Here is a 16963-nt window from a genome sequence, read left to right as displayed (position 1 = left end):
ACTGTTTTTGTCTGGGATAAAGAATTATATGTGAGGTGCATTTATGCTGTAGAGAGTAAACTTCTGAAGGTATAATTATGTTTTCAATCCTGATTGAAAAATTATGAGGCTGGAAAACATGTCAAAAACCTGGTCAGAAGACACAGGCTGAAATGGCCCTTCAGCCATGCAGTGACTCACACAGGACTTTCAGGATGCAGGAAAGAGGAGGAGGATTAATGAGAAAATTGGGCTCCTTCACACAACAGGAGATTTATGAATGACTCGTGGTGACATCATCCTCATAACAATACATAAATAATTGAAATATTATTTTCTCAAGAGTAGTCTAATTACATGGCTCATTTTTCTTTTTAGATCAGAGTGAAATCACTCAGCCTTTCGTCAGGCATTCTGCTGAAACAAGGTAATCACCTGGAAACTCACTGACAATCAGTTATCATCAAATTCTCATTTGAAGTACATGTCGTTTTTCCGCAAGACCGAGGACATCGGATTATCTCTCCATAATTTATTGCCTCTGAAAAAGTCAGTGTCTGGAGCTCAGCCTCAGAGAAGCAACCCAACATTCTATAAACCAGGATTGTGCATTTACCTGCATTTCTGAACGGATATAATGAATGGAGATATTAAAACAATGTTAATACTTGTAGTGACTATAAAAGTACTTTAAAATGGAAAAAGAAGAGAAAATTCTTGTAATTTCCTGACCCAAGGGTAACCTGAGTCTTACCCCAGGAACCACTCACACCGCCTGTCTGACAAAATCTGATGTGTGAGTTTGCGAGGCAAAGCCAGATCAGGGGCTGGCCAATCCACCGAAGTAAATGGGACTCTGAGAGCCATTCGCTAGCTGAGCAGTCAGCTGACTTCTGGAGACACCAGAGCTCCTTATACTTTCGATTCAAACCTCAACAATCAGAATATTCAACTTTTGACCATATTTTATAATAAAGATACAATGTTTTCTGGGGCTCCTGGGTGGCTCAGTCAGCTAAGCATCCCACTCTTGATTTCAGCTCAGGTATGATCTCATTATCATGGGATCGAGCCCCACACTGGGCTCTTTGCTGAGCATGGAGCCTGCTTGGGATTTTCTCTCTCTCCCTCTCTCTGCCCTTCCCCTGCGCGCGCTCTCTCTCTCTCTCTCTCTCTCTTTCAAAATAAGTATGAAAGAGAGAATGTTATATAATGAAGAGGGCATAACTACATTCTTGTGAAAAGATTAAGTTTTTAAAAAGCCTATTCTCTTTCCAAATGTAGAATATTTTTAGAAAAACAGCAAGAAAGTTCACTCTATAAGACTGAGAATAATATCACCTTCAACAATGTCATGCCTTTTTTCTAAGAAGCTAACACATACTTGAAATGTGAAAATGACAAACTCCATTTATGGCTTACCCTCATTACTTCTCACTGAGGAAGGCAAAAGAACTCTTTTTATTCCTCTAGGGATTTGGAATTTTGATCTCTCTTTTGTTAACAGGGACAATGACAAATATTATTTGGGTTAAAAATAACCCTTCTAATATCCTACTACTGCATGCAATATTCTGACCTCCTACTATGGTGAATTCCACTACATGCTGCTTGAAGAAATATTTTCTCCCTTGTTTCAAATGTACTTGACATTTAATTCCACCGAGTGAGCTCTTACTTCTGTCATCTAAAACAGGGATTAAAGAAGGAAATAATAAGCCTCAAGATTCACACCTTATTTTATTGGTAGGACACCTCCTGGTTAACCTTTCTATTGTAGATGAAGATTTCCCCAGAGCAATGACATCATGGTAAGAAAAGGAGAGGAAGGAGGGGGAAGAGAAAGGAAAGGAAGGTTAGAAGAGAGTTTTGTAGTAAGAGAAAAAAGTTATTAAGAAAAGAGAAGAAAGAGTAAGAGAGAGTGGGGAAGAGATGAAGAAGTCAAGAGGGAGGAAGCGATAGAAAAAGTAAAGGTACACAGAAGGACAGAATATTGGACCATTAAACCCTAAAAAATCAAATTAAAATTTCATAACTCACAAATACATGGATATATTACAGATTCTGGCAAAGGTATGTCATCGGAGAAAAGATTTATTTTGCCTGACTTTTCTCAGCTATTCACAATCTCTCTTGCTCACCAGCTCTTGAAAAGAAATGTGAGGTTTGTGCTCTGTGTTACACTGGGTAAGTTTATAATGTCATATGTCTTGTAAGTGATCATCATTACCAACCAACCCTCCTGCCCCCTGGAAATCCTTCAGCTGTGCTGCAGAGCCCTTGGTGTCTGTGGTCACTTCTCCCCTTCACCCAGCATAACCTTCCAGGCTTGCTGCCTGTGGGCCTGCTGGACGTTGAGCAAAGTGGATGTGCTGTTATCCAGTTTCCTTCCTAATGACACCATTCATCAGTCTAACTTTTTTTTTTCTGATTTCCTGGAAACCACTTACATTGTGATTCTCACACTTGGCTACTGAATGGAGTCCTCTTTGTTTTTGTTATTTATGGGGGGAGACGCTCCAAGATACCAATGAACTACGAGGTACTTGCTTGACTTTTTTCTCTCATGGGCTCTTTTAATCACTGAGCTCCAGCTAGAATAAGTCATCCTCTTCATACTAAAACCTTGGACTTTTTATATTCTTTGTTCAGTTACTTATTTTTCTCAAAGAAAATAAACTTTAATAAGCCAAATTACCCATGTTTTTGCTCTATTTCAGAATAAGTGCTATCATAAATTAGTATTTTTCTTTTTTTAATGTTTATTTATTTATTTTGAAAGCAAGAGAGAATGAGCATGGGGAGGGGCAGAGAGAGAGTGAGAATAAGTGCTATCATAAATTAGTATTTTTCTTTTTTTAATGTTTATTTATTTATTTTGAAAGCAAGAGAGAATGAGCATGGGGAGGGGCAGAGAGAGAGTGAGAAAGAGAGAATCCCAAGCAGGCTCCACATTGCCAGCAAAGAGCCCAACATGGGGCTTGAACTCACAAACTGTGAGATTATGACCTGAGCTGATATCAAGAGTCGCACGCCCAACAGAATGAGCCATCCAGGTGCCCCTTTAAATTAGTATTTTCAAGAGAATACCAGATGCAGCAAAGTTTGTGATCTCTGTTTCCCTGGTCCTTCAGTATGATCTTACTGACATAAGACTGGAAATATTCTGATCGCTTCTTGATTGAAGCAATCCTATATAATGCCACCCATGGCTTGAGCTTCCTTAGCTCTAAGTTGAGGGGCTTTCTGTGTGATAAACCAACTGACAGAGGTCTCCAGGTACCAAAGGATCCAAAACAACTTCATTTGTGTCTTTCTTCCTGATGTCTCATATCCCTGTTAGCATCATGACTTACTCATCTGAGATGTATCTTTTGAGGACTGACTCCTGTTCTTCCCTGATCTCTGCTGAAAAGGACATCTCTGCTATTGTTATTGTGCTGGAGGGGAAACATCTGTTGTCGCTGTGTTGCAATTTATCATTATGTTTTCTAACAGCCCCACGTTTCCCACTAGAACATCAGAGCCCAGTGGTATTACGGCTCCAAATGCCTTCTGTGATCTTCACAAAACAAGCATTAAAGGGATAATCTGTTAAGCAAAACAAGGATTCCTGCTTGACTTTGTAATTGCTTGGAGAATAAAGACACTTAAGGAAACTTAAATCGTTTTTCACAAATCATTCACTTTCTAGTTCCTTTAACTCTCTCTCTAAACTCTTCATAAGTGCAAGCTATGAATCAGTAATGTCTCATGTTTATTTTTTCTCATTGTTTTTCTTATTACTGTTGAATTTTTTAACAGGTAAATTTTCACACAGTGAAATATACAAACCTCAAGTTTTGACAAGTGTACACATCTAACCCATGGCCCGAAAGATACATATAACATATTTGTCACCCCCAGAAAACTCCTTCCACCCTTCCATCAATCCCAGAAACAATCTCTGATCTCATTTCTAGCACTTTAGATAATTTTGCCTATTCTAGATTTCATAGAAGTGGAACCATATAGTAAGAACTATTTTGGGTTTCTGGCTTCTTTCATTCAACATGATATTTTTGACATTTAACCATTTTGTTTCCATTATGAACAATCCATTCCTTTTTATTGCTGAATTTCCATTGTATGAATATATTGCTGTTTTTTTTAATGTTTTATTTATTTTTGAGAGAGAGAGAGAGAGACAGAGACAGAACGTGAGTAGGGGAGGTGCAGAGAGAGAGGGAGACACAGAGTCAGAGGCAGGCTCCAGGAACTGAGCTGTCTGCACGGAGCCTTACATGGGGCTCGAACCCACAAACCATGAGATCATGACCTGAGTTGAAGCCAGAGGCTTAACCGACTAAGCCATTGAAGCGCCTCTATATCATTGCTTATCCATTCTCCTGCTGATGGGTAGCTAGTATGCTCTCAGACTGGGGCTATTAGCTATGATTCTTTTTAATAAAAAAAAAAATCAAGACTGTGCTCCATTCATCCGAAAACTAGCAGTATTTACATCATACTAAAATAGTTTAATCTATAAAAAGGAACTATTAAAGCATACTTGTAGGTCCTTAATTCCTTCGAACTTTAATTATATGAGGGTTTTCTTCCCATCTCCCTGTTTTTAGAGGTTAGAGGGTTGTCTCTATGTGACTAAGATACTACTGGTCCCTTCCATCCTAGTAATACAATCGTATTGAACACACTTGATATGACAATGGAGAGTTGTCAGCAGTGCTGATAGACTGGTGTTGCTCTCACTTCTTGGGTTCAATGGCACATCTGAGTTGATGAAGCTACTGCCATGGTTCAGATATACTTGCGTGTGGTCCAACATCAGGGTGAAGTGGAAGTAGAGAAGCCTCATTCTCGATAAGCCTGAGCCACCACTATATTCCCATGAAGGGGTTTTGTTTTCTCTTCATTTGTAACTTTACTTCTCATTGTTCATTCAAACAAAGCACTGAGAGAGTAGAGGAAATACAGGGCTCCTTCCCTAGCAGAGCCCTAGAGATATTTGGGAGACAAAGAGCAAAAGGACTCTGCTCCGCATTCCAGGGAGGTGGAAGGACTCTAGCAGCATGATGGTAAACCAGAGCAGAACATCAAGGAGATAGATGCCCATGGCCCAGTTCCAGGAGCAGCAGAACAGTCTCCACGCCCTCCACACAGGGATCAAGACAGAGTCATGCCCTGAAGGAATGGCTAGGACAAGCGCAAAGGCCATCCGTGTGGACTAGCCACCAAAGACTAGACAAGACAGGAAGGCTCCCAAGGTATCTACAGGGAGAGATGACTCAGAGACCAGAGGGACAGCCTCAGACCACCCCTGTGTTTGCACTAGTAAGTCCTCTGAAACGTGGTCACAACCTCAGAAAAATAGCCAAAGGCAATGGAAATGATGTTTTAGCCACTGGAAGGAGGACAATAAAAAGAAATTAAGTTGGGTTATGAAAGAACAATGAAAGTTTTATTCCTCTGACACCCAAGTCTGTGGTCAGAAATCATAACTGCTACACTTGTATAAACATAAACAATTTCTGGAAGGACTGGCAAAAACTGTTAGCAGTTGCCACCTCTGTTGGAAGTGAATACCGGTGTAGTGTGGGAGGAAGGCTTATTTTTACTTTGATTGATTATTTTTTTATTAAGTTTTTAAAATTTATATCCAAGTTAGTTAGCATATAGTGCAACAATGATTTTAAGAGTAAATTCCTTAATGCCCCTTACCCATTTAGCCCACCCTCCCCACAACCCCTCTAGTAACCCTCTGTTCTCCATATTCGAGTCTCTTATGTTTTTATCCCCCTCCCTGTTTTTATATTATTTTTGCTTCCCTTCCCTTATGTTCATCTGTTTTGTATCTTAAAGTCTTCATATGAGTGAAGTCATATGATACTTGTCTTTCTCTGAATGACTAATTTCACTTAGCATGATACCCTCTAGTTTCATCCATGTAGTTGAAAATGGTTAAGATTTCATTCTTTTTGATTGCTGAGTAATACTCCATTATATATATATGCGCCACATCTTCTTTATCCATTCATCTGTCGATGGACATTTGAGCTCTACATACTTTGGGTATTGTCGGTAGCACTGCTATAAACACCGGGGTGCATGTGTCCCTTTGAAACAGCACACCTGTATCCCTTGGATAAATACCTAGTAGTACAATTGCTGAGTCATAGGGTAGTTCTATTTTTAATTTTTTTGAGGAACCTCTGTACTGTTTTCCAGAGAGGCTGCACCAGTGTGGTTTCCCACCAGCAGTGCAAAAGAGATCCTCTTTCTCCACATTCTCGCTAACATCTGTTGTTGCCTGACTTGTTGATTTTAGCCATTCTGATGACTGTGAGGTGGTATCTCATTGTGGTTTTCATTTGTATTTCTCTGATGATGAGTGATGTTGAGCATCATTTTATGTGTTTCTTAGCCATCTGGATGTTTAATTTTAAATATTTTTTAATATTATTGGATTTTTGCCAAGTACATTTGTTAATTTTGAAATGAAACTTAGTATTTAAACTAAGTAGACATACAGGATATTCAGTATTGAATTGATATAAGAAAAGTTTCTTGGTTCTATCCCAACTGCTGTCCAACACTTGGAAGAGTAACTGGGCTGTTATGTTCATTCATAAAAATAGTCATAGTGTTTTACAATCCTTGTTTTTTATATATAGTAATTTGTACATGAGATAATAAACATGGGTAACATGAATTACATGTAATAGAGTGAAAACAATTGGGATTTTATTAAATAAAGTTAATGGAAGCAAGAAAGTTGTGAGTGACTAATTTTGAAACTGACCTCTCTCTCCATCACTGCACAGACATGACTAGTTTCTTAACTTTTCCTTCAGTTTGTCCTTGAAAATTACAGATTGAATAATACGTACGATGATTTTCAAACCCCATGGAAGAAACATACTTCTACAAGAAGTACATTTTTCTCTTGTGACAGATTATTTGGCGATGTATGTAGTCATGGGGATTACCCAGAAGTAGCACAGAGGCACCCTGCTGTGTGTATGTTGCAGTGTGTAGCAGAGACACAGAGTCATGGGCTTTGCCAGCAAGGTTTTCTCCTTCCTACACTGTCACACAGTTGCCCAGGGATTTCTAATTCTGTGGGATGGAGAGAATCAAAGACGAGATCATAAAGAAAAAAAACCTCACATTATCAATTTTGTCGTGAAGAAACAGATTTCAGAGGAGTGAAAACTGCCTTTATAAAGTTTCAAAATCAAGTAGGGCTTCATACTGTACTGGACATATTTCACTGGGATGTCCAATTTTGTTTGGTGCTGGTTTCTGACTTTAGGAGTTTATGTCTATTTCTAAGAATTTTGAGACAACTAATAGTCTCTTTTTCCCCCTTCTTTATGATTCTACTATAATATATTTTCATCAATATATGTTCCACATATTATATAATAGACATAATTACTCTGATGTGTGGTTTTTTCCCATCCATATGCAATGATGGAAAATTTGAGGATGTGGCTGAAGTCCTTCAACTCGTTGAAGATTTAAAAAATAATAATAATTTAGGGGGCACCTGGGTGGCTCAGCCAGTTAAGCACCCGGCTTCAACTTAGGTTATGATCTCACATTTGTGGGTTCAAGCCCCGTGTCAGGCTCTGTGCTGACAGTTAGCTCAGAGCCTGGAGCCTGTCTTCAGATTCTGTGTCTCCTTCCTTCTCTGAATCTCCCCTGCTCACGCTGTCTCTCTCTCAAAAAATAAAAAAATAAACATCAAAAAACAAAATAAAATAAGTAATAATTTGGGGTCATATCTGGGCTTAGAGGAGACAAGGACAACAATGCAAATATATCACAGAAGGAAGAAAGGGAAAGAGAAAGGAAGAGAGGGAGAGATAAGAAGGAAAGTAGGGGAAGAGTGCAGGGGAGGTGGTAGAGAGAGAAAGGAGGAAAAGAGAAAAAAGTGGGGAAGGAAAGAAAGAAGAAGAGAAGAAGGGAAGGAATAACTTGCACTGAGCACCTACAATATCAGGCATGGCGCCAGGCCTTTTCAGGCTCATCAGACTTTAAAACAATGCTGTAGGAACAGTATTCATCTCACTTTTTACTGACAAAGAAACAGGTGCAGAGTCGTAAAGAAAGCTTCTCACTTTTCTCAAGGCACCCAGCTGGCCAGTGACGAGCTCAAGAGTCAAACTGGACTCACTTGACCTCAGAACCTCTCCAGCCATTTTCTGCTTAACAAAGTCCTCTCTCAAATGATGAGCGGTTCATAGGTGGGGCTTTTTTAACCTTCAAGAGGCTACATGAAGGAGATTATGGGCAATAAGGGATAAAGTAAAATTGCTCTAAAGTATATTTGATAGAAAACAGAAGTATGTGGCATTTTAAAGTTAACAAGCTTTTTTTTTTTAAGTGAGAAAAACCATTGGTTAAGTGAAAGGGACACAAAATCCATAACTTCGGTCAAGAAACCATCTATCAGATCAGTCATGAAAATGGGTGAAGCAAAATCAATCATGTTTTATTGATTTCAAAAACAACAGAATTTGGACCCCATAAAAGTCACATTTTGTATCTGTCAAGAAAACTCACTGAAGACAATGAATTAGCTTGATAGAATGAACTTGCCTTGGAAGAAACAAATCATCTGATAACATCTATATTAGTGGAATATAAAAGACTCCAATGTCAGGAGGAGTAGAGAGTTTTTCCTGGACACAAGCAGTGCTCTTTGAGAGTTTCTTTGGCCTTTTCTTAATAAAGATTTTCAATTTGCTTTAAGAAACTTGTATTTAGGATATGTTCACAGGGAAGTGAAATTTCATTGATATATTATTTCTTAAGTGGAATATAAATAATGAGACTTTATGACTCTGGCTAGTCTGATTTTTACTGTATACTACCTAGGTCTATATTTTTTTTCTAGAAAAGGCACAAAAAGTTCCTCCATCTAATGTTTAAGCACCAGCACTTTCTGTCTATATAACATCTTCAATGCTCAGTTCAAGGGCCACTTTCTCCAAGAAAAGCCCACCAGAGCCATCTTTCTTGTTCTGGAACTACAATATGTATATTATTTGTACTCCCTCTATTCCACCCATGAATTTATATCCTGATGCCTTACCAACTGAGCTATCCAGTCCCATGGTGAATTTATATCCTGGAGTATGAGGTTTTTAAAAATATGCTCTTAGTATATTCTCTACTAAACTCTAAGCTATTTGAGAGAAGGAATTATATCCTTTTTTAATTTACTGTATAAAATGATTATTGCCTAATATTCATTGAACAGTGAAAATTTAAAAAACAAGTGAGTATCATATACTGACATTTGAGGATGGAATTCCAGTCTGTTTTTAATTTTCAAATTTGAGTATAAAAGGCACACAACGTTACTGTAATTTCAGGTGTACGACACAGTGGTGCAACTTCTCTATATGTTCTACTCCACTCACCATAAGCATAACCACCATCTGTCACCATACCAGCTGTTATAGGATGATTGACTATTTTCCCTATGCTGTGCCTTTCATTCGCATTCCATAACTGGAAGCCTGCACACCCTCTACTCCCCTTCACCCATTTTGCCCATTCTCCTCCTCCCTTTGGCAACTATCAGTTGCCAAAATGACACAGATTGATGGTAGCTCTGGGTCAATAGACCTATTTCCCCAGTCAGCAAAAATATAATAAATTGCCAACAAATTCAAGCATCCACTTATGCATTCAACAGGTTAAAAATCATTTTTTTGTTAGCATTTATTCACCTTTGAGAGACAGAGCACAAGTGGGGGTGAGGGGCAGAGAGGGAGGGAGACAGAATCTGAAGCAGGCTCCAAGCTCTGAGCTGTCAGCATGGAATCCAACACGAGGCTCAAACCCACAAACCATGAGATCATGACCTGAGCCAAAGTCGGACGCTTGACTGACTCAACCACACAGGCACCTCTCTATTCAACAATTTTTTAATGAATGGAATTGATTCATTATTTCTTTGCCCTCAAAAATTCCATGGAATTGAACCTAAGCTGCCTTCAGAGGGGAGACTAGAGTGTAAACAATGAGGTACACCAATGACTTAGAAGTTATTACAAGTGTGACTCAAATCACTTGTCATTTCAGATAAACCATTTCCCTTCCTTTCTTCAACATAAATGCAATTACTAGACACATTAAAGCATAATGTTTTATATGTAAAGAACCTGTACAACTGATAAAAAAAAATTTAAACAGAAACATGGCTTTAAGATGGCACCTAGATTCAGTTCTTAGAGAAGTCAAGAAATAGACATGCAATCTACATTAAGGCCAAGTTCCTAGTTGAACAACTCATAACTTTTACTGACCTCTTAGTGCTCAAAGATCAATTTAATGTTATGTAACTGCTCCAAGGTAGCAATCAGCATCATGTTTATTTTGCATTACACAAATAAACCAAAGTGAGGCATATTCCTATAACTTACCATATATTTGGATTCAACTCTAGTTGGTGATAGGAGTCAAAGTCATCTCGTAGGATAATGCTGTCACTATGTACTTCAGCTAAAAGAAAAATAAAGTATTTAGAAAAAAATTACACAAAATAATAGATATATCTACACACATTCCCTTTATGAGGAATAACAATATTTTATTATATTTATGTATTTTGGAATAACAATATTTTAAATTAAAACTGAATTTTAAATGAGCAGTTGCTTATATATTTTGCCCCTAAACTAGTAAGGGACAAGTGTAAAGACTCTGCTGTTTAGATATCTACAAGTCTAGAAACCACAGTCCCTAAAGAGAAATCCTACCAAATTGTCACCAGGCAGAACAGGCCGGAAGGTCAAGGTCAGAACAAACCTACGAAGAGAGGTCACACAACACTTGTCTCTCATAGCTCAATATGCCCAGAAAGATTCAGTGTTAACTCGCTTTAATAGAAGCAGATGGAACATTCTGGCTATTCATTGTTAGCTAATGTTACTGTTATTTACTAACTAACTAATTTCTTCATCTCTTTCCTACTATCCCTCTTCCCCTGCTTTGTTTTCTTTCATTCCCCCTAATCATTCATTTTTTTTACTTGTTGCAAATTGCTAACATTTTCCCCCCTCAGAGCTGCATAGGAGAAATTATCTATATGAGTAAGTAAAAGCCCTAAAGAAAGTCATGGTAAAAGTCAGGAGGCATACAAAGGAGCACCCATAGTTTAAAATAAGTCATCATTACACTTGTATTAAATGTCTATTTTTAAGTTTTCAAACAACTTTGGGTGTACCAAGAGCAGAGAGTGTTTTAATAAGCTATAGAATTTGTGATATTTCCACTGAATAGAAGGCGGACAAGTAAAAAAATTTCATGGCTCGTTTTTAAGGTTTGGAAGAAATGAAAATTCTTCCTACTCAAGTTGTAAAAAAATGAATTTAGTGGTCAAAATCCCTCTCCTCTCATTCCCCTGGTTTGCTTGGGAAGTTTCTTTTGGCTCATATAAATTCTCCGGGCCTGTATGATTCTGTTTGAACTGGTTGATACATGCTTTTTGGAAAAATTTAAATCACAGGACCTGATTAACCAAAAAAAACAAAAAAAACAAAAACAAAACCAAAAAGGTTTATTTTTTTCAAGGGTGATAATTTATTTTATTGTTTTGGTTCCTTTGAAAATAATTCACCAAGCCAGTGGGTAATGAAAATCACTTCCAAGTATCAGGAAGCGTGCTTCCAAATTCTCTTTGGTGACACTGCCAACCACAGCCCTCTTCGCCCTCTTTATCTTCAGGTATGCCAGCAGGTAAGCACATAACGAAGTCTGGGAGACCAGTGGATCAGCATGGAATAAGAGCAAGGGCTGCTCAAACTCAGAAGCCTTAGGCGGGACAACAGGGAGAATATGGATTTGCGCTGGGAGAATGCTGTGCTGTATTCTGCACGTGGGAGTGACTTAATGATTCCTCTGAGCGATTAGATGCAGTGCCTGACATGCCTACAGGGTACAGCTCTCCCAAGTACCTAACCGGGCGGAGCCGCGCCTGGGCCACCTTGGGTCACCAGCCTGCCTCGGGTGCCCAGAAGGCATAGTTCTAAGCGCTTGCTCGTGTTAGCCTGCCAAAGAAGAGGAGCCCCAAGCTGCAGCATTACATAAAAGTAGAGCTTCTCAAGGAAGATTTTCCAAAGAGAAAAATAAATTAATTGGGTTTGTAGGTTGAAAGGAAAAGCCCAAGAGACAAATAACTGCCCCATCTGCAAGTCCCACCGCGAGAGACATCTGAAAGGCTGGAGCCAGCCAGGATGATTTATTTTCGTTCTTATGAAATAGTGTAGTGTGAGAAATTGCTTTTAAAATAAATCCTCACTAGCACAAATGAGAAACTGAACTCTTAAGGACCATTTGTTTTCTAGAGAAAGTTCTACAGAGGCACAGGGAAGCCTCCATAGTTTTCTGTTCATGTGTTTACTTCTTTCCAAACACTATTATATCACTGACTATACACTCTACAAACAGGAATCCATTCAGTCCTCATAACAACCCTAGGAGGTAGGTACTATTATTTCCTCCATTTTACAGATGAGGAAACTGAGGCACAGAGAGGCTAAGTAACTTACTCAATGTACATGTCTAGCAAGTAGAGAAGGTGAGATAAACCCAAGTAGTGGTTCCAGAAACTGTACTCTTTAGCCACTATAAACATTCCCTGCACAGCACTATGGGAAGATCATCAGAAAAATGAGAGGTAGTAGCTTTACGTGATACCATTAAATAAAGCTTATGGTTATTTGAACAACCTCATTTCAATTTTTGAAGAAATGACCAACTCTTTCTCTCTTTACAACCCAGTACTAGTTTGAACAGCTATCTCAAATCTGAAATGACCTCCCAGTCATTTTCTTGGGAAAATTTGGCATTAGAATTCTTGGTCAAAAGATCACACTCAACAGAATCCCAAGGATGAATGTACTAACAGGTTCAAAAGTCCTTCCACTGGCCCCAAGTGGGCACCATGATCGCCTCCTTGGTGAGGTCCTGTGTTTAAACATAATTTGAACCTGAGACTGATTACAGTGAATGATCAGTGAATCAGAGAGGGCAGGAAGTTTTCTCTCCTCTATATCCTCTGCCCACATAGTCAGAGGAGTGCAACACATTGAGTGCTAAGGTTAATGACATCGGGATCTTCAGCACTTACCTAGATGTGGGTGCATCGTGGCTTCTGTTGGAGCTGGACCAAGAGAAAAAAAGAGAAAGATGATTGATTAGCAACAAAATAAAAATCCAGTAATAATCAAATACAATTACAAAACTTAGGTCACATTAAAGAAATTACATGGTTAGAACCTTTATGGAGGAGTAAGGGAAAAAATGCCAATAAACATCTTAAAGTAAAACATCCAACTCTCTATTTAGTTATTCTATTTAAAAGTAATGCATTATTCCTAAACTGAAGAGTAAAACCCCCTACACTAAGGATAGCTGAGTGTATCCCTCAAGCATATCAGGCTCAGATATCCCTTGAAACACAGAATATAAATGTGACATGATAGTGGATACGCCAAAACTCTTTCTGAGCAGCCAGTACCTCTCAGGGGCTGCTCTGGGTGTTGGGGAAGTAGAAAAAAGCACCACCCTTGCTCTCAAGAGCTTACCATCTTCTGACTAGAATATAGTGTAGTAGGTGCTATGGCAGAGTGTTCAGAGGAGGTTGGAGTAGATGGAAGACAAGGAAAGGATACTAATTCCAAGCTGAATAGTAAAAGGGTTGTCAGGAGAGGTTTTCCAGAGAAGATGACTTCTCTGCTAGGTATTGAAAGATGAGCAGAAGGCAACAGGTCGGGGGGGGGGGGGGTACAGGGGCAGGGAGCTGCTTCTTTCTGGAATAAAAGAGAAATGGCATAAAGAAGCAAAAGAGAATGGCTTTTGGGGAGAACCACAACAGTTTTTAGCAGTCCTGGATATAAGTTTAAGAGGAAAGAGTAAAAACAGTGATGCTGCAAAGAGAGGGAGGACAAGATCATGGCAGTGAATGCTGGGGAATTTACGCTTTACCATGAGAGCTTGACAATCTTCTGAGCATTTATGAGCAAAGGAATGGATGTTCAAAATACGCATTTCAAGAGAGGGCACTCCGCAAACAAGGGACATGATATTGGAATGTTAATATTCCATGCCAAATAAAGTAGGTCATTAAAATTCACCTATTTATATTGTTTTTTAAGTGTGGCTACTAGAATATTGAAAATTAGACACGTAGCTTGCATTATAATTCAACTGGACAGTGCTGAACAAGAACTAGGAGAGAGATCGGTGCTGGATATCTATTAAGAATCATCATCACACAGGAGGTGGGAGACTCATGGAAAAGGACCATGTCACTCAGAGAGAATGTAGTGAAATGAAATGGTAAACACCCATTTAAGGGACTGGTAGAAGAGGAGCTAGCAAAGGAGACTGAGAGAGAGTTCACTTCATTCTGGAAATGAAGAAAAGAGAGTTTTAATAGAGGGTTGAATGAAAGACCAAAATAATCCTAATAAAGATGATATCTATTGAGATATATATCCTGTTATCATGACACTGTTAAGCAGAGTCCCAATTTGGCTTCATTGGTGAACCCCATGAGAATATACATAAAGGCCAGACAGAACTTTAAGCTATGAGAACAACTCACTTACTATCCTAACATGAAGCTGTTAACAAATTTAGATATTCCTAGATTCACAAAAGTGATTCATTGTACATCCACTTCTGAGAAAAATACCAAAAGCTTATTTAGATTATACAAACATGTGATTACTTATTAAATTGTTTATCTTCCCATACATTTGGGGGCAATTCAGCTTAGTATGAAGTTTCTACCACTAACTTGTAAACTCTTATAAATGTGCAATGGTTAGAGGCCAAACTCTCAATGATATTTCCTGGAATTAAAGTACAATGATCATGGGATACCACATTCTGCAGTTGAATTTTATGGATCACTCCAAAAAGATCTATGAGCATTGGCAATGGACAGATAAATCCAATTTATAATTCCAGAAATTTACTAATTAGTTACTAATCCTAGGCAAGATGACAACACTATCTTGTATTAACAGAGGGTAAATGTGTAAATGAATTTGTGTTTCAGTGAACTTGATGTCATTAAAAATAATTAGACATCTCTGTAATCTTTACCCACAAACCTAATGTCATTTAGATCTACAAAAATCATAGAAGCTACGTCCTCTTTAAAGCTTGATCAAGTTCAAGTAATTGGACTAAATTGGAAATTGAACTTAAGTTGTTTCTTGATAACATCAAGAATATGCCAAATGTCATCAAAATGAATCAACATAATCAAAACCACAGATAAAGTTTAAAATGCTAAACAGGCTACTTAAAATGAAGTTCCTACTTTGCTTAAAAGAACAAAGTAAAAACAAGCCAACAGAATGTAAGAATCATGATAGAATCTCACTTAGAGCCTCCATGTTTTTTAAAAAGTCTGTTTCCAGCAAAGTAGTAAGAATGATAGTATGGCTCCAATTTATGATTGCACTAAAAAACATAAGATAGCTAGAAATAAACCTAGCCAAAGAGATAACATATCTGCACATTGAAAGCTATAGAACCCTTATGAAAGAAATGGAAAAATATTCCATGCTCATGAATTGGAAGAACAATATTGTTAAAATGTCTGTACTACTCAAGGCAATCTACACATTCAATGCAATGTCTATCAAAATAACACCAACATTTTCTACAGAGCTAGAATAAACAATTATAAATTTGGTATAGTCCTAAAAAAGAGCCAGAATAGCCAACATAATGTAGGGAAAAAAGCGCCAAAAATTAACAAGAACAAAAGAAACAAAGCTGGAGGCATCACAATTCCCGACTTCAAGCTGTATTACAAAGCTGTCATCATCAAGACCGTATGTGGCTGGCAGAAAAACAGACACATAGATCAGTGGAACAGAACAGAGAACTCAGAAATGGACCCACAGATGTATGGCCAACTAATTTTTGACAAAGCAGGAAAAAATATCTAATGGAAAAAAAGATAGTCTCTTCAACAAATGATGTTGGGAGAACTGCACAGCGACATGCAGAATGATGAAACTGGACCACTCTCTTACAGCATACACAAAAAATAAACTCAAAATGGATGGAAGACCTAAATGTGAGACAGGAAACCACCAAAATACTAGAGAAGAAAATAGGCAGCAACCTCTCTGACCTTAGCCAGAGCAACTTCTTACTCAACATGCCTCTGGAGGCAAGGGGATAAAAAGCAAAAATGAACTACTGGGACCTCATCAAGATAAAAAGTTTCTGCACAGCAAAGGAAATAGTCAACAAAACTAAAAGGCAACTGATGGGATGGGAAAAGATATTTGCAAATGACATATTGGATAAAGAGTTAATATCCAAAATCTATAAAATCTTATCAATACCCAAAAACCCAGTTAAGCAATGAGCAGAAGACATGAATAGACACTTTTCCAAAGAAGACATCCAGATGGCTAACAGACCCATGAAAAAATGTTCGACTCACTCTTCATTAGAGAACTACAAATCAAAACCACAATGAGATACCACCTCACACCTGTCAGAATGACTAAAATTAACAACTCAGGAAACGAGATGTTGGCAAGGATGCAAAAAAAGGGGACCCCTTTTGCATTGTTGGTGGGAATGCAAACTGGTGTAGCCACTCTGGAAAACAGTATGGAGGTTCTTCAAAAAGTTAAAAATAGGACTACCCTACAACCCAGCAATTGCATTGCTAAATATTTATCCAAAGGGTACAGAAAATGCTGATTTTAAGGGACATATGCACCCCAATGTTTATAGCAGTACTACTGACAATAGGCAAATTATGGAAAGAGCCCAAATGTCCATTGTCTGATAAATGGATAAAGAAGACGTGGTATATATACAATGGAACACAATTTGGCAACCACTAATAATGAAATCTTGCCATTTGCAACAACATAGATGGAACTAGAATAAATTATGCTTAGTGAAATAAGTCAGAGAAAGA

General features: G+C 38.1%; 1 protein-coding gene across 1 annotated transcript in view; it reads right to left on the bottom strand.

Moving 5' to 3' along the window:
• Positions 1-16963, bottom strand: part of RELN (reelin) — a 495668-nt gene that overhangs the window by 258349 nt on the left and 220356 nt on the right. Inside the window, exons 5-6 of the mRNA XM_029918775.1 lie at positions 13127-13159; positions 10419-10497 (exon numbers count right to left, since the gene is read on the bottom strand). Of these exons, the coding sequence (XP_029774635.1) occupies positions 10419-10497; positions 13127-13159 (112 nt within the window). The remainder of the gene's footprint in view (positions 1-10418; positions 10498-13126; positions 13160-16963) is intronic.

This window comes from Suricata suricatta, chromosome 2 (assembly GCF_006229205.1).
Source record: "Suricata suricatta isolate VVHF042 chromosome 2, meerkat_22Aug2017_6uvM2_HiC, whole genome shotgun sequence".
NCBI classification, from domain to species: Eukaryota; Metazoa; Chordata; class Mammalia; order Carnivora; family Herpestidae; genus Suricata; species Suricata suricatta.
This window is presented reverse-complemented; position numbering and strand designations above follow the sequence as displayed.